Here is an 18,944-nt window from a genome sequence, read left to right as displayed (position 1 = left end):
CATGATCTTGATCAGGAACCCAGTGTTCTGTCCACTCCCCAACATGAATTGCAAGCAGACATACTATATACTTTCTGGATTATCTGTAATTTCGACATATCGTCTAACAGACATAAGTTCATAGAGTCAAGAAAGCCTGCTAAACAAAACTGAAGACTACAATAAATTGATTAATAACCTCTTAAGAAGTAACTTGTAGGAGCTGGAGTGATGGCTCAGTAGTTAGGAGCTTTTGTTGCTTTTAGAGAACTGGGGTTTGATTCCCGGTTCCCATACAGTGGCTCTGTACCTCCAGTTCCAGGGGATCCAATGCCCCCTTCTGGTCTTCATGGGCACTGCATGCACATACTATGCAAATATACAGGCAGGCAAAACCACTCAGACACACAAAATAAAAACAAATCTTTAAAAATTCTTTTCTGTAAATAGTAGTTCATACCAAACTGTCCCATGAAGGACTCAACCTACTCAACATGTTACTTCCGGCAATATTGGATTTTTATCTGTAGCAACCTACTTCACACAAGGTACAAAGGAGGCATACAGTTATTCTTGCATTCAGGAAGTTCAAAAGCTACAGGCTATCTTGAGGCTCCATAGGGGGAGAGGTTAGTTTTCCAGTTTTTCCCGCTTTCTTCCCCTCCCATCTTCTCCCCAACAAGCTTATCCTTCTAGCCTAGCTGGTGGCCCCAGGAGAGAGAGGTTCCCCTGACCTGAGCTTGCTCCTGACAACCATTAGGAATCTCTTCAAAGAATGAATAATTACTGGTTTCCTGATAACCCCTGCATGTAGCTACTTCCCTTATAAAATATTAAAGGGTTTTTTGCCAATATTCTTAATTAGAGCACACCATGACATCACAGAAGAACAGGACTGGAGGGGATATTTTTAGTTCGGGACAGCAAATAAATTCATGCCACCATTCCAGATCATCAGTCTGATTTCCTGCCCTAAAACCTCTGAGGTGCCCATGGCCATCTAGGAAGATATAATTAGGGTAACCGAGGACCATTCTTTCTTGACCGCCTTCCTTTGATGTGCTTAAAAGGCTGAAGCGCATAAGTTGCTTCATTCTGCTTAGCTGGCTTGCTAAATAAGCAACTACAACACCCAAAGGCATAAAGATCGATTTTCTTTTCCCTGTGCCTTTAACAGATAGCTTGCCCATCATTCTGGTCTTCTTGCAGTTTCAGCAAAACAGACTTGCTCCTTTTCACACAGATTACTCAAAAAGCCTCCGTTGTCTTAACTTAATGGTGTGGCAGGCCTACTAGAGGCAGAGAAACCATATAAAAATAAGTAAACAAACAAGATGAAAAGATACACAATCTACAATTCCTTAACAAAAAAAAAATCTAATCTTTTTCTGCAATATTGCATCCATTTCCTTGAGAGGCAAAGTGTTCCCCTCCCAGAGGTAAGGTTATTACAGTCCCCACTGATTCAGCTTAGTGTGGGTATTCATGCATTTTGTTGCGGAAATGTTAATGCATTTGATTTTGCAACAATGCCCCAAACCTTGCCAACATCCTAGATAAAACAGAATACTTATGCCACATTCTCTTTCTAAAGTAAAATATTTAGGTCTTGAATTCCAAAACACATTTAGTCCCCAGGGTTTTAGATAATGTATTAAAGGCCCGTGGTTTAGGATTGTGGTTGATGGATAGCCTAGATCATTCCAGGATAAGAACTACTTCAGCAGGCTCCTGTTATTTAGATGCATTGAAGCAAAGGAAGGGTCGGGCCAGGTTGGATGCCAATGCTCCTGATGCTTTGACTGATGCCTGGACGCATGTCTGGCAGCATGGGGGTGCCACACGCTATCTGGGCTCTCCCAGAAGACTTCAGCCCGTGAAGAACAATGGATACAGTTGGTAGTGAGATTCTGCACCAACGGAGGAGAATTGAATACAAGCTTTATTCTATTTTTTTTTTTGAGATTTCTGGTGTATTAAAAAGCAGTTAAGTGCCAGAGAAAGGTTTCAGCAGATAAAGGCTCTTACGAAGCTTGAGTTTAATCCTGGGAAACCACAGGGTGGAAGGGAAAAACTGAATCGCACAACTTGTCCTCTGACCAACACACACACACACACACACACACACACACTGTAATAAAAGATAGATTAAAATTCTATAACAAATAAGATTATATTAAGACTGATAACGTTGCATAAATTAACCCTTTAATGATAACAACTGCAGCTATGTTACCATGGCCATCTAATAGAGTGTTTCACTTATGTGCTTTTGCATGTGTCTATGTGTATGTGCATGAACGTATGAATGTGCACATGTATGTGGAGGCTTCAGGACAACCCCAGTATCATCCTCAGGAACTTTGCTAGCCTTTTTTTGAGACCAGAGTTCTTATTGGCCTGGCACTCACCAAATAGGTATGGCTGGCTGGCCAGGAATCCCTAGAAAGCCTCTCTCCCCATCACTGAGATTATAAATACACAGCACTACACCCAGAATTCTATTATTATTATGTGAGTTCTGAGAATTAAACTGAGGCCCTTATGCTTTGGGGCAATCACCTTACTGAGTCACTGATCTCCCCAGTCCAAATGCTGTGAATACAATATTCACACTGCAGCGGAAATGGCACACTCTAGCAATGGATAGGAGCTTCAAGCTGGGAAGAGGAGACCTCACAGACTCAGTCTTTCCTGTGTGTCACTGTGCTTGCCTGTGTAGTCTCAGAGCATGTGACATCATGGGTCTAAGCCCCTGGGGGAGGCCTACCCTAGGTCCCTTTCCAGGAACCCTCGCAAGGCTGCAGAGTTGGGTCTTGGCACGTGGTGCTGTAGCCAAGCTGTCAGCTACACACTGACAGTCCAGAAGTGGTTGTCATCAATGCTGGCCCGTGTGCCACATGGCAGAAGGAAGAAGACTGTGTTCTACACTCTCCACTTTAACATCTCAACTGTCACATCGCTGGGGTTCTCCATTGAAGGGCTGGCTAATCAGTCCAGGCAGAGAATGAAGACACCAGGATATTAGAAAGGGCTACGCTTAGCTTCAAAAATCTGTGGGAGGGCTGCCGTCTGGAACTGGTGAAGGCAGCCTGCTTAATTAAAATCAATGCTTTTAACCCTCCAGCACTCTCGCTGTCTGCTGTCTGCTGTCACTGAGAAGGTGCTCCAGCTAACTCTCTCCTCCTGACCCTGTGGAATCTACAGGGTTAACCACTGTCTCAGGGTTCTGGAAGGAGTCTAAAGACATTGTTTGTAGTAACAAAACCAAAAGGTACCTCCCTATGCCCCACTTCAAGTAACAGATGAGTAGACCACCCTGAAAACTGTCAGCCCTTCTGTGTGACTAACAGACGCTGCACTGCCGCCTTCCTTTCTGCAAAACTCATCTCCTTGGCCTGTGCAGGCGAACTGGTAGAGCTCGAGTTTGTGTGACCTTGTGATTTATTTCAATAATAACGATGGTATCATATTCTCAACATCCTTAAGTACTCAAAAGGTGGCCTTCAAAAAAACCTTTCTGTGGTTTGGGGCCTCTCCAGAGTTTGGGGGGAGCAGCCAGGCATGATAGTGTACACATGGAGACCCCAGGACTCAGGACGCAGGGGCAGGAAACCTGCAAGTTCGAAGCCAGACTAGATTACATAGAAGTTCCAGGCTGTCCAGAGCTACACAGCAGGATTGCATCTAAAAAAGCAAACGGCAGCAAAACTAAAGCTGTGTGTGTGTGGTGGGGGGTACATTGGGCTAGAACTCAGAACTTGCGGTATAACTAACGAAGGGGAGAGAAAAGGAAGAAATTTTTACTGTGAGGCCCCAGGAGTCTTTGGGCTGGAATGGCCATCTGGGGTAGTGTTGGCTCTTCTCCTGGGACGACTACGACTCTGGGAAACTTAATTTGGCATTCTCTCATCAGTCACACTTTGACTTCTTGTGAAGGCTGAAATGGAAGCCATCTCTTCTCTGCAGCTGCCTTCAGCTAGCCATTGACCCAACTCCCAACTCTTTTACAGACAAAAAGGCCCTTTACTTGTTAACCAACCAAGCAAACTAAGCAACAACCAACCAAATGCAGCCACGTGTCCACACCCTGTGCTTTAAGTAACATCATCCTTCCACTAAACCTTCTAGCAGTTTCCAAGCACTTCCACTTTAACTTCTCTACATTCAGAGATCTCTGCAGATTTGGCCCTGACCATGGCTCCCGCTTTGTGTGGAGCCTTTCTGTCTCCTACCTCTCTTCCTTCTCAGAACGCACTCATCCAACTCCAGCTCAGGATTCAGGGCTGGTGGCATGTTCAGCCCACGGTTCTCTTCCAACTTCTGGCCGCTTCTCATGACTTAACTCAGAAATTGCTGCCTCAGCATCTCCCGACCCGACTGTGCCCTGATCTTCTTCAGTTTTTATTGCTATCACAAATCATTTCTTATGTCTCTCCACAACAAAAATGGACAGGGATGCAGCGTGCTCTCTTCTCTAGGTCTCCGAGACCAAGAGCAGCCCCCGACACAGGCCATTCTCCAACGATAAAGCCAAGGACACCATTCCCCGGTACATAGACTATGAGGGGACTTTCGGCTACTGACCTTTCTCTCTAAGACATAGAATTAAGCAATAAGGCAGAAAATGCCAGCATTGACTCCAATTGAGAATGAATACAGGACACTTTCCTCTGACCTACTGATGCTACTGTGGGAAAATTGGGCAATGCACTTTGTACACGGTTGCCTTTAAATTCTTTATTTTCTACCAAAGATGAATGAGTTTCTGCTTGTTCGCTTCTTACCACTGAAACCAAAATTAATAGTGATGACAATGCCGAATACTGTGCCACAGAGAGGAAGCTGATGGCGTGCAGTCTACCTGTCATGAGGAACAGGAGTCCAGCCACGTGCTGGGTCAGGCTCTCCTCCCAGAAGAAACTGACGGTGGCCACGATGCAGCCACACAGCAGGACAGCCACCGCCATGCCCAGGAAACCAGCTGTTATTCTTCTTAGATCTAATCTCAAAACAGAAACAGATTGTCAGAACCAGACGTAGGGTCAGGAAAGCGATTGAAAACTGCAGGACAATGAATACCATGTGCATTGTGTGAAGAGGCTACCCGGGCAGGCATGGGGCCTTCAGGGTGAAGGATTTAGGGACCTCTGCTCCCACGTATCTGTGAGTACATTAGCTACGGGTATCTGGGGTGAGTAACCTTTGCCAGGGTACCCCCCTGTGCCTGTGGAGTTGTTTAGACCTACAGAATAGATGAGGGGGCAACCCCAGCGTAAGCGTGAGTGGTCAACAGCACACACAGTGAATTAGGTGAGGAAGATTCGAGAAGCACATCCTCAGCTGTCCACGAGCAGCCCAGATGGAGGTCGGCACCACAGCGGCTGGTATTACCATGGCTTCTCCCCTTTGGAGGAAAGAGCCGGAAGGCAAGCTTGCTCGCAAGGCGGGGTTTGTCTGAGCATCGCGGATGCCAATTAGGTTTGTTCATGTCTAGCTATTCCTATGTTCAAGAAGTATTTAAGAAAAATGTGAGAAAGTGCAGCCACTACGGGGAAGGAAGCAGCCGGAAGTGCTCGAACCAGCACAGCTAGCTGCTCATAAACACCCTCTCCCCCCTCAAGTACAACTTTCACAGTGGAGTGCCGATTTACCCAGGCGACAGACAGACAGACAGACGAGGACTACTGCCATGGTGCATGTCCCTATCACAGGCCGAACCAGAACCGACAGTGTCTGTCTCGGCTGGTCCTGAATTGTGAGACAAGAACCCTTTGGGGGTCAAACGACGCTGTCCCAGGGGCTCGCATATCAGATACCCTGCATAGCATACAGTTACATTATGATTCATAACAGTGGCAAAATTACCACTGTGAAGCATCAGTGGGAATAATTTTATGGTTGGGAGGCGCCTTATGTCGCAACATTAAGACTGCTGAGAACCGCTGATATATACAGAAAGGTATCTCCACCTTAGCACACTTTGGCAATATCCAGGTTGCCTGTCTTCCGGTTATTTTACTTTTCATTGTCCTTCGTGCTTTTGCCTGTGGTTTTATTTGGAAACAACACATTCTTCTTCTTAAAGCCAGACACGCCCCACCCCACCCCCACCTGCACCGTCTAAGGCCAGGCAACAAGTCTGAGCAAAATACACACGTAAGCAGTGCTCAGCAGACCTCGGCCTTGGGAGATGGGCTCCTCCACTGCTGTACTTAGGGGGCCCTGGCGGGAAGATGGGCTTCAGTAGCTTCCAATATTGGCCATAGCAGCTTAGCCACAGGCGGCTTCTCCGAGTTCCTGATTTTTTTTTCATTAATTATAGGTTTTTATTCATGTTCTCCTATCTCTTTTTTTCTTTTAGTTTTTATTAGATATTTGCTTTATTTACATTTCAAATGTTATCCCCTTTCCTCTTTACCCCTCCCAAAACCTCCTATCCCATCCCCCCTGCTGCTTACCAACCTCCCCTTTCTGACAGGTTTTTTGTTGTTGTTTTGTGTGTGTGTGTGTGTGTGTGTGTGTGTGTGTGTGTGTGTGTGTGTGGCCTTGGCTGTCCAGAAACTCTGTACAAACAGGCTGGCCTGAGACTCACAGAATTCTGCCTGGCTCTGCCTCCTGTGTTCCGGGATTAAAGGCAGATGCTACCACCCAGCTTCGTTTCCCTCCTCCCTATAAGTAAATTCTCATTTCTAGCTCGGAGCTTTTAAATTCTTTTAATCTGAATTAAAATAGGGTTTTCCTTCCCTCTCAGAAGAGAAAATATACATCGCAAAATAAGAAGTTAGGGATAGTAACCATTTAAATATGTTGAATTAGTATTGGTACATGTTATAAATAATTTGGCATGGCCACATATGAGGAGTCATTTACTTCGACATCCCAATGCACTGTGATTCAGAAGTTCTATCGCCTGTTTGTACAGACATAACCCACAGGAGCTTGGCATCAGCTCCAGACATGTCTGACTGGCAAACGTGGTATAGACCATCAAGGGTGGCTCTCTTAGAAACAGGCATGCAAGTGTCAAAACCATGTTTCTATTAGAAACGCCCCACCCCAAGTTTAATGCTCAAATCATTGCCTAGCCAGGTAAAGAGTCTCAAACTTGTAGAGTTAAAGAGATGAGGTTCTTTGAATAACCCTGTGATTTTCTATCTGACCAAAGACAATAGTAATGAGACTGGTCTTCACAGACACTCAAGACAAAGAACTCCAAACACCCTCATTAGAAGAAGGAATGCCACTCAGATAAGACGCAGTGGATACTACTAAGAAGTGCTTGTTCAAATTTGTCATCAAGAAAGAACTTGGAAGAAGTTTATCATGTTTTCAGAAAATGAAGCACATTTTATCCATTCAATGACTTTTCTTTTTCTTTCGTTCTTTTGAAACAGAGTTTCTCTGTAGCTTTGCTGTCCAGGAGCTTGCTCTGCAGACCAGGCTGCCCTCCGACTTAAACAGAGATCCTTCTGCCTCCACTGGATTTAAAGGTGTGCACCATTACCATCCGGCACTTATCCAATGGCTTTCTATGTCCTAAAGTAGTCATTGAGATGCCATCTTGACGACGTATGAGCCTCCATGTTTGTGGGGAGACAGCCCTTTACTCTATGTGGCGGTTTACTCAAAGACCACGATGGCACCCACAGTGGCTTTCTCACCAAAAACCACGACCACAGCACTCTTTGCTACTTGCTCACTGGAACAGATGGCAATGCTGACTTCTGATTCTGGGACATACTGCAGAGAACTCGGTGTCTTGTTTCGCTATCACCTGCCACTTGCCACGAGACAGCTCGAATCAAGGGTGTCCAGGTAAAATACCTACCCTTTTTAGTTTTGAACTATGCAATTTTATCTAGACTCTCACGTTTCCTCGACAGAGAAAAGGAGCAGTTCTTTCCACGAAGATGCAGAGGTAAGAGACACTCTGAGCTAAACACGGTAGCTAAAATAAATGTTATATAAGCAAAGCAAAAATGAAGGCAACTAAGGGATAGTGTTCATGTCAAGTTCGTACACCTGCTAACTTTTGTTTTTACAAAGAAATTGAGAAAGGTTGAGAAGAGGAAAGTGGCTGGGTGGTTAAGGTGAAAATACTGCTCCTGATGATCTGAACTTGGTACCCAGGACCCAGGTTGGACGGCTCACAACCACCTGTAACTCCAGCTTCAGGGACATCTAGTGGCACCTCTGGCCTCCAGTGCATAGATTTCCCCCTCACAATACACATAATTAAAAATAAAACTTAAAAAAAAAAAAAACAACAACAACAAAGTCCAGTTACCTGAAGTTAGTTAGCGTTGCTACTTGGGTAGACAGCCACACAGCCAGGTCATGACCTTTACACCTGCCTTTTCTCACACTTGGATTATAAACACACGCTGCTTACAGAATAGCAAACGGATGTTTGGGGGTCTGACCCAGTGCAGTGAGCTCAGACAGTGCATAAGATAAACAGTTTTCTATCCAAACGTGAGAGAGTGGTGGGGAATCTTTGGGTTTTTTCTCCCCTTGTCTAATTCTTTCTCAGGAATACTTACGAAGCAGGTGCCATTCATCTTGCTGGATTGTCTTGGTTAAATTGAAAGGAATGTTTCTTAAGCGGATTGGCTGAGAAAAGTGGTACTTGATCGCTGTGCATCGCTGTGCAATACCTGGAAAGAAAGAAGAAATGCGATTTACTAGCCTTTTCATTTGTAATAGAATTCTGGAGCCCAGGGCAGAATAATTTATCCTAAAGCAGGCTGAATGGGAAAGGGGCAGGGAATCGCTTGATTACTGCCATTAACAGAGGCAACTCACAGCAGCGAAAACCAAAAGCTCGAAATAGAGTTTTAAAATCACATTCTATTTTAAATGCATTTTTATGAGTATACACACACACACACACACACACATACACATATACATTACCACTAAATGCTTTTCAACACTGAGTCCATATGACTTAAGCACAAAACTATTAGAGGGAAAAAAGTGTGCTCAAATGTACAAATGATTGAAGAAAACCAGACAAGAATAACCCTTGGAAGCCCTGTTTGAATTTAATCTAGTCTCAAACTCTCAATTAAGTTTTTCCCAAAAATTCATTGGTATATGTGTTATTTGGAAGCTAGAAGACATTTTTCCTTAGTCAACTTCTACATGGCAGTTTACGAAGTAATAATAACTGACAAACATAAGTTTACTTAGTCTTCCAGAGGCTGTGTCATCCCTTAAAATTACTGTCCTGAACTAGGAATCTCGAGAAAGCCATTAGTGGTGATGGAAAAGGAATTCTTTTCTTCCCCTCAGCTGGTGGCAGAGCTGGTCCCATATTTGATATCGACATGTGTAGCAGCCATGGGGTCGTGTCTGCCCCTCATCCTCATCCATATGCAGTGCTTGCACTGATTGGCTTTAGGTGTCTATTCTTCCCTTCCAGCCTTCTGAATTCTATGAACAGCATCCATCTTCTCTTAAAACTCAGTCACAAACAAAGCGTACTTCTCTCTGTCAGTCATCTTGGCCAGTTGTCTGGATAAATGTCATTAAACTAACCTTAAAAGCAGTCTCTCTCTCTCTCTCTCTCTCTCTCTCTCTCTCTCTCTCTCTCTCTCTCTCTCTGTGTGTGTGTGTGTGTGTGTGTGTGTCTCTGTGTGTGTCTCTGTGTCTGTCTGTGTGTCTGTGTGTGTGTGTGTGTGTGTGTGAGAGAGAGAGAGAGAGAGAGAGAGCTCTTTAACTGCAGCAGCTGTTAACTAGAGAATCCTCACAGATGACAATTAATTTCTAGTGAGTAGACAGACTCCCAAGAAGTAAAAAGACAAGTGAATTTTTAAAAAAAATCATAAAGTGAAGGGATATTAATCTTATAGAAAAAATACTGGGCAAAACCTGCCAAACACTAATATTTAATTGGACAGAAAAAAAATCATAGGAAGACACAAACTCAAAGGGTAAGTCAAGGCAAGAGGTGAGCTATTCTGACTATATCTATAACAAGAAAAGGGATGGAGTTAGCCGTTAGCTTAGTGAGACCAGCCCTGAGAGGTAAAGCCCAAGACTTGGCTGGTGAGTTTTACCAAATGTTTAAAAAGAATCAGCATTCCCTCAGATTCTACATAAACCAAACAGAAGTGGAGGAAACGCCTCCCAACTGGATCTGAAATCAAGACATCACAAGAAAGAAAATGATGTAACATCCTGTGTTTGTGTGTTTGCATACATGTGAGTGTACATGTGTGTATACGTATGTAAGACCAGGAAAGCCTTGGGTATCATTCCTCAGGTGCTCTCTGACATTTCTACCAGCCCAACTTCTTTCCTTCCTCCTACCCTTTTCCCTTCCTTCCTTCTTTCCTTCCTTCCTTCCTTCCTTCCTTCCTTCCATCCTTCCTTCCTTCCTTCCTTCTTTTCTTTCTTTCTCTGAAACAGGAGCTCCCACTGGCCTGGAACTCACTAACATTAGCTAGTCTGACCGGCTAGTAAGTCTTCAGGGGTGAACCTGTTTCCAGTTTCTAAGGCTAGGAGCACAGCCCTCACCATCCCACCCGGCCTGCCTTTCACTCTCTCTCCCCCACTTTTAAAAAACAAAAACCAAAAAAAAAAAAAAATATCACGGGTTCTGCAGATCAAAATGTGTCCTCTTACACAACTCCAGGAAAATGTGCCACATTCTTTGATATTTTCTATGCAAAAATCCTTCCCATACTAGCAATCTGAACTCAGCAACATTTTAAAAAGCCGTGCATCATGACCAGATGAGATGCATCTCAGGAATACAAATGGGCCCTCTACACAAAGTTCAGTTTATGCAGCATACCATATTTGGACCAGAAGACAGAGATGATCTGATCATCCCGGCCACACAAAGTATCTAACAAAATCTCCTTGAGGGTTGGGGAAATGGCTCAGCAGGCCCAGGGCTTGCCCCATCAGCATGAAGACTGGAGTTCAGATCCTCAACACCTACATAAATACTGGTTGGGCGTGGCAGCCCACCTTTAATCCCAGGGGAGGCAGAGAGAGAGGGGGGGTCCCCAGAGCAAGCTGACTAGCTGATCTGTTGCAATAGGCATGCTCTGGGTTCAGGTAAAGCACTCTGCCTCAGTGTCTCAGATGTGGAGTAATTTATGTAGGCCAACATCAAGCATCAAGCTTTGGTGTCTACACACATCCACATATACTTACACCTCCATAAGGTGTATATATATGCCACACACCACACACACACATATATATATGCCACACACCACACACATACACATACAAAAAGAATTGACACTCACCAATGACCCCAGGTATAATTATTTCCACTAAACAGAAAAGGTCTGCAATTAAGTAATTAGCCTAGGCCACAGTACAATGAAGTAAGCAAATCTTAATGTGCATGCGGTTAGACAAACTGAATTCTTTAACTTTTGGAAACTCAGTTGTTGCTATTCTAAAATAAAATGGTCAATTCAATATGAAAAATTGATTTTTCCAATTTAGCACCAACATGAGCGTTTTTAAAGACAAAGCTGCTTCCTGGCGGATGGCTTGTGTCTGTGTATTTTCCACACATGTTACTTGGAGATTAGACCAGCTACATGGCTGACTCCACGGCTTCCCCACCTGCATCTCTTAGAAGCTGCTTCGTGCTGCTGAAGAGGTGCGGAAGTGGGAAAACAAAACAAAAACCACTGCGCTTACAGAACCCTGTGCTCCCTTAACACCCCACCCCCCCCCCACACACACACACACAAACCTTCTCAGTACTGATTCTCTCCTCTGTGCCTTGACAGTACCACGAAGGATCCCAGGACGCAGGAAGAGGACAAGCCCCCGGCCCGCGCTCTGCTGGTGGGAGAACTGAGGCACATGCATCACGGAGCACGCTTCCTTCCCTGGGATCTTAGTCTATACTTAATTGCCAAGGATGCTGCCGTGAGCATCCGAAGGCGGAAAGAGGAGGGACCAGATCTAACAAGACCTCTAACACTCAGAGGTCTCAAAGACTAGAGGTTTGGTGGTGAAGCCCTAACATCCTAAGCTCAGTGTACAAGAAAATGTCCTATGTTCCCAGTGTTCTGCTCCTGGGAAAAAAATGATCAGAGAGACTCCGGACTTTGGCAGAATTAGAAGAGAAAGAGTATGTGAATAGTGGATCCTAGGCCAGCCACAAGACAAGAGTGGGTTTCCTACTCTTAAATACGTGTTCCACTGTCACAGCACAAAGGAGAAAGACAAGGGCGGTCTACGTGGATGAGAGTAAATGCCCGGTGGTGATGGTAAGGAGCGATACCGGCAAGATCCACTAGGGGGCGTTGGATCCCAGTGCTCTCAAAGCCACGCAAGCAAACTGAAATCAACCTTGCTTTCTGGGCTTAGAAAGGACGAATCTGGCGCTCTGCAAAGGAACACAGAAAGCATGAGCTCATAGCACCAGATGGCATCGCACAATGAGGGGAAGAAGCATGCAGGGGGCTGAAAAGAACAAGCCGTGGTCTATATTTGGTGAATAATTAACTTCTTACCGGGCCAAGTGAAGCCACTTTAAGGATGCTAAAAAACCACAGAAGAAGATATATAAATAAATACGTTCTACTGGCCGAGGAATGGAGCCTTTGGTCTGGTGAATTGTTGCTGCTTCTACTGCTGACAACAGTGAACCAGCCCCAAGCTCGTGAGTTGCAGAGACACACGCTGAGGTTAAGTAAGGGAGAAACACAGCACGTACAAGATGCTACAACACTCAGTGATTCAACACTGAGACGTTCTTCAGGCTTCGAACCTGGACAGACAGGACAGGGGTCTGAATTACCCATGAATTAGCTGTGTGAATGCGGCAAATCATTTAACCTGTGCCTGAGTTCCCTCTCTTGTAAAAGCAGAGGCCTGATGGCCTATACTCTGTAGGGTTATTGTGAGGCCTGGGCCTTCATAAACCTCAACGCCGGACCATGAGTCATCTCTTGGCATGTGATCACATTCATTAGACAGAACCGCTGCCCCATACCAGGAGGCTGCACCCTAAACGGCCATCGCAGATTAGCTCATGTGTGCAAAGGGATAGGCAGAGCCATGCAACAGTTGCCTGGGAAGAGATCCAACCACTGGCTCCCACTCTCCTGTCCACTCTTGCCTTCTGTGCAAGATTCCCAGCACAGAGCTCCCACAGAGATCGCCAGCTAACGTCAACATCACACTTCTCTCAGATATCAGGACACATATGTGCCACTGCTGCTCTAATCTGCTAGGTGAACACATATGGTGTCTGGGGCCTCAGTAGTCTATGAGAGGCCTGGAGAGAGAGGCTCAGAGAGAGGTTCACTGGCTAAAGACATGGGCTGCTTTTATGGACGACCTGGGTTTGATTCCAAGCACCCACATGGTACAGTAAACCCATCTGTAAACCCAGTTCCAAAAGATCTAGTACCCTGTTTTGGCCTCTGAGAGTAACAGGCACACACATGGTATACAGGGAGACATATAGGCAAAACATACACATACAAATGTTCCTTTAATAAAATAAGTTAACTGTGATTTGAAGGCATCTGAGATTTTTCTGCATCTTCCTGTATTTTACAGTATCATGTTATATTGCTTTTTAATTATTTTTAAAGGTTTGTGTGCATGTATGTATTGTGTATGATTGTTTTGCCTGCACAAATGTATGTGCACTGTATATCTATTGCCCATGAAGGCCAGAAGGGGGCACCAGATACCCTGGAACTTGAGTTACTGATGGTGGTGAGCCACAGCCTGGGTTCTGGGAATGGAACCGGATCCTCTGGAAGAGCCTTAAGGGACACGTCTCCTGCCCCTGCACTACATTTTTACAAGTCCCTTTTTGAGAGAGGGTCTCTTTACGTAGGCCTGGTTGGCCTGAAGCTTGCTATTAGACCAGGCTGGCCTCTGCCTTCCAAGTGCTAGGATTAGAGATATGTCACTACTCCCAGATTAGGTTGCTTTAAATTAGTGGCTGTGAGTGTTTTACTTGCTGTAATAGATGTATTTATTTACAAATAAAGTGCTTGGCACATATGGTGTTATATACTTATTTATTACATACCTTTAGTGTTCTGCCAATATGCCAACTTTCAAATTTTGACAACCCAGAGAGAGAGAGAGAGAGAGAGAGAGAGAGAGAGAGAGAGAGAGAGAGAGAGAGAGACACACACACACAGAGAGAGAGAGAGAGAGAGAGAGAGAGAGAGAGAGAGAGAGAGATCTCATACTCCCTCAGTGCATGATATTAGGGTTTCTGTGTATCACATCACACCCTGAGAATGTGTGAACGGCTTCCCACTGACTGAAATCTCTGCATCCCTACCTTACGCACACTGGGAATGATTCCCAGAGGCCACTTCTGTCCTTCTTAAAAGTATTCCATGGCAGTGCTGTGCCTGTTTCCGTGACCCTCCTATTCCTGCTCACCTGAAATTCTTCCTGAACACAGCTCTCTCTTCATGGGCTCGTGCCTTGTCTCTTGCCTTTGTTCTTTCCCAGTGGGTCACAAAGTCACTCTCTCTGCTCATGACTCAACTCTCTTATGAGCAGAAGCTGTGGCTTCCTTGTCAGAACGCGACATCTCTCGAATAAGTCTGAAAAGGGTATAATAATAGCGATCCCTCCAATCCTTGAGAGGCTCTAGATGACAGGTCACGACAGCGTCCACTGTTCCTAAAACACTTGAGGGCCACTCGGAACTCCATAAGTGGTCCATGGGCAGAAAGTCAAGAACTCTGTTTCTCGACAGCTCTGCCGACACACACCCCAGTTTAAAGGGGAGATCAATCCTAGGGTCACAGGCCCTATGTGACAGGGTAGCAGCTATGTTCTTGTCAGAGAGACTTCAACCCAGAGTGTTAACAGATGAAAGAAATGTCCTCCTCGCCACTCTCTTTATCAAGTACTGACTTGAATGGATAAGCCAATTGCAGTGAGTTCTGCACCGTCTGCTGACCAGAGAGCCTCAGCCGGCCGAAAGCACCGTCTGGAGGGCAAGTCCAGTCTATGTACTGAAAGATGTCAGGCAGAAGGGGTAAATATGAGTAGGATTGCCCAGAGGAACGAGAATCCACATGCTGGACAAGTCCAAATTTCCTAGTCGTCATATTAAAAAGTAAACAGACGAATTAACTTTATTATTATATATAAACATATAAATATACAATTTTGATTTGTGTATGTGTGTGTATGTGTAATTTATTTATTTTTATTTTATGTGAATTGGTGTTTTACCTGCATGTATGTCTGTCTGTGAGAGGGCATCAGATCCCCTGGAACTGGAGTTGCAGACAGCTCTGTGCTGCCACGTGGGTGCTGGGAACTGAGCAGGCAATGGTCTTAACTGCCAATCCATCTCTTCAGCTGCAATTTTGCCCTTTTGACTTTTAATACAGAGTCTCATATAGCCCAAGGTTGGACAGAACTTCTTATGTCTGAGGATGACTTTGAACTTCTGACCCTCCAGTTTCCTGGAGGATGACAGCCATACAAGACCATGCCTAGCTCTACCTCCTGGGGATTAAGCCCAGAGCATTGTGAATGTTAAGTAGATAACTATCAACTGAAGTGTATTCCCAGCCACACTTAATATGTTAAACATATAATCGATACTTTGAAACTGTTTCTTTGAGAATTCTAAAGGCTAATTTGACACATTCTTCCTAAAAGGCTAATTTGACACATTTTTCATCTCTCCCTCTATGTTTCCTTCTCCCGAGGCACAGCTCCTTTTTGAGGAGTTTCCTTTCAGGTGCTCAACGTCCTGGGTGACTGACAGTCATAGCTGTGGTGAAAGAAGAGAGGTACACAGTGCCAGACAATGTAGAAACTAATTAGGCAGGTCAAGTGCCCACACAAGAATAACCTTGTGCAAAATGGAGGGTGTCTTTCAGTTTTGGGAGGCAGTGGGTCATTGGCGTGGGGCATTCAGGTCTAATGCTTCTTTAGTGTTGCCATTGCATTGTGTCTACAGTAAACATAACAGAAGAGAGCTGGGTGTGGTGGCCTAGGCCTTTAATTCTAGAAGCTGAGTCTGGTCTACAGTTTATAGATTAGCCAGGGATGCATAGTGCGACCCTACCAAAACCAAACAAACAACAGCAATAAAAATACACCAGCAAGAAAAGAAAAAAAGGCAACGAAATGCCAGAAACTCCCAGTTTCTCAGAAGCATCACAGCATATAGTGAAAGGCTTGGTTGGCATATAGGATTTGAGGGTAAAGAGTCTGATTATGGAGATTTCAGTCCTAGCTAATATTCTCCCCAACCCTGGCTTCTCCTTATCCTCCTCTAGCAGGAGACAGGAGAACACAAACCAAGCCAGTTCTTTCCCTTCCCCCAAGCTCAGAGAAAGCAATGTGCGAAGGCAGAGCTGACCAGAACCCCCACCCCCACCCCCACCCTCCAGCTCCTCCCCGAGTCTCAGGAAGAACTGAATACAGCCATCAGCTCAGGAGATGGGCATCTTGCTTCCCTAGCGAACACCTCCCGTGCTAAGGACAGGCCAGGGGTCACTACTGGCTACTCTTGTTATGGTCATAACACACAGACCTCAGAGAGGTCACTAACATCAGAACAGAACCATCTGCACCGTGCTTGGGTTTAGCGGTGGTTCTGATGCCCACCTGAATGTACAACCTCCTGAACCAGCGGTTCTTAACCTGTAGGCTGCCACCCCGTTCGGGATTGTATATCAGATATTGACATAACAGTTCCTCACAGTAGCAAAATTACAGTTATGAAGTAGCTATGAAATGATTTTATGGTCACCACACCATGAGGGTCACAGCATTAGGAAGGTTGAAAACCGCTGTCCTGAACGGAGGAAGGCATCATGGTTTGAGCAAATCTGTGCTTTCTTTCCTATCCAGCATGGTTCTTTCACGTACTGTGAATATCATTGATTAAAAAAAACCCAAAACCTGCAAGGTTGTAACTTTATGCTCAAAAATACTGGAAAGAGCCTGTGAATGCATTCAATATGTGTGTGTAAGCCAAACATTAGCTTTGAACAACAAACCCAAACACTCAAGCATGTATTTCCCCATTAGTGAAACAGGTAATGTGTAAACAGTCCCAGGATTATCATTAGGACAGAATGAGCCAATAGCACATGTCTGGTAAAGGACCCACACCTATGGACTCTCTTTAGAAGTACCAGCAGGGTGTGAGCCAGAGACTGCAATAGTTCTAAAGATTTCATTCTCACCTCAGTGTTTAAGAGAAAGTAAGTGGCCAAGTAGTAATCGCTGGGTTCCCCCAACAGCTTTCTTATTTTCGTAAAATACTGTAGCATAAAATTCACTATCTTCATTGCTTCGCTGAACATATTTAAGATATATAACTTGATGTTTTGACATGCAAACACAATTGGGAAATTACCACAACCAAGCCATTTAACATATTCAGAAAACCCCACTGCTACCTGGAATAAGTAGGTGTGTTTGTGTACTTGTGTGTGTGTTGAAACATGTAGGATCCACCACCACACCAATGTACAACACAGTACTGTTTCCCAGTGCCCTGGGCTGTACACATCACAGAAACCTATTCACCGCACGTGGTGAGTAACTTATTCTTTTTTGATACAACTGTAAATAGGATTGCTTCCTGCCCTAGATGGTTTGTTGTTAGTATAGAGAAATGCAATTGATTTTTATATGTGGATTTTCTAGCTAAAACATTTTTGGCAAGTTTTCCATTTTCCTCCTGCTATTGATTTCTAACTTCATGTCATTGTAGTTATGAAAGACAATGAAATTTCATTTCCGCACTTTCTCCTGTCTATAGGTTACCCTGTGTTGCCTATTTTCCTTTGTCAATACAAGGTGTTTACTTTGCTTAGCTCCACTGGTTTTCATTTCTGCCCATGTGGCCTGTGGTTTTGGTCTTCCAAGCTAAGTCTTAATTTCGTTGAGACTCATTTTATGGCTGAACATGTCATCTATCCGATTTACACCACAACATTATGCCCTTCATCCCTTCCGTGTCATTTCGCCTGCTCCCAGCTCCCAGAGCCACGGTCTACTTTCTGTTTCCTCAAGTTTGATCATTTTGGGTCCCACTTAGAAGTGGGATCACGTGCCACACCGTTTGTCCTGTCCTGGCTTAGCATGTGACACAGATCCTTGGCATCCTTGAAAAACGGCAGGATTTCCTTCTCTTTTCAGGTTAAGTAAGGATACGTTCCTCATTCAGTCACTCGTCGGCAGATATTCACACTGCCTCTCTACCACTGCTATCCTGAGCGGCACTGTGATGACTGTGAGCAAGCGGTAATCACTTTGAAATCTCAAGGTCTTTTCGAGATCATAAAGCCGAGTGGCTTTCAATCTGTAGGAACCTCTGTTATTTCCCTCTGAGGGGTATCCACGTCCTTTCCCACTGAGTGTGCCCCAGTGTTCCCTTCCCAACAGATGTCTCCTGGTTTTAAATGCCACTCTAAGCAGCCCGTCTTGCTGCAACCTCTTGGTTTCGACTCCACCATTTGATTTCCCAGTGGTTGGTCAGCCATGTTAATCACATTGTTATACACACACTTACCTTTTATATACCATTGTCTGTCTGCTACTGAATCTCACACTTCCTTATACAGTTCCCATATTAACCTCTTCAGGCATCTTATCACCTGTAATTTCTGGCTTCATATCTGAAAAGATCATTGCACAGACTAACACTAAGAAGATTTTAATCCTTCCAGCATTGTGCAGTTCGAGATCTTTTCTTATTCTGTTTTAATTGTACGATTGTCTATCTGAATGTACGTATGTGCAAAATGTGCATGCAGTACCCACAGAGGCCTGAAGATGGTGACAGATCCCTTTGAACTGGAGTTAGAGAAGGTTGTTAGTTAGCATGTGTGTGCTGGGAACCAATCCCAGGTCCTCTGTAAGAACAATAAATGTGTTTAACCCCCAAAGCCAACTGTCCAGTCCCACAGTTTTGAGGTCCTAACTCTTTAAGCCACTTTGGGTTGATTATTTTA

The 18,944-nt window shown here is 44.6% G+C and overlaps 1 protein-coding gene across 1 annotated transcript in view; it reads right to left on the bottom strand.

Moving 5' to 3' along the window:
- The window catches only part of Tmem178a (transmembrane protein 178A), a 58,813-nt gene that overhangs the window by 7,293 nt on the left and 32,576 nt on the right, over positions 1-18,944 (bottom strand). The window contains exons 2-3 of the mRNA XM_052184797.1: positions 8,526-8,639; positions 4,844-4,981 (exon numbers count right to left, since the gene is read on the bottom strand). Coding sequence (XP_052040757.1) covers positions 4,844-4,981; positions 8,526-8,639 — 252 coding nt within the window. The remainder of the gene's footprint in view (positions 1-4,843; positions 4,982-8,525; positions 8,640-18,944) is intronic.

The sequence above is a fragment of the Apodemus sylvaticus genome, chromosome 6, assembly GCF_947179515.1.
Source record: "Apodemus sylvaticus chromosome 6, mApoSyl1.1, whole genome shotgun sequence".
Lineage (NCBI taxonomy): Eukaryota > Metazoa > Chordata > Mammalia > Rodentia > Muridae > Apodemus > Apodemus sylvaticus.
This window is presented reverse-complemented; position numbering and strand designations above follow the sequence as displayed.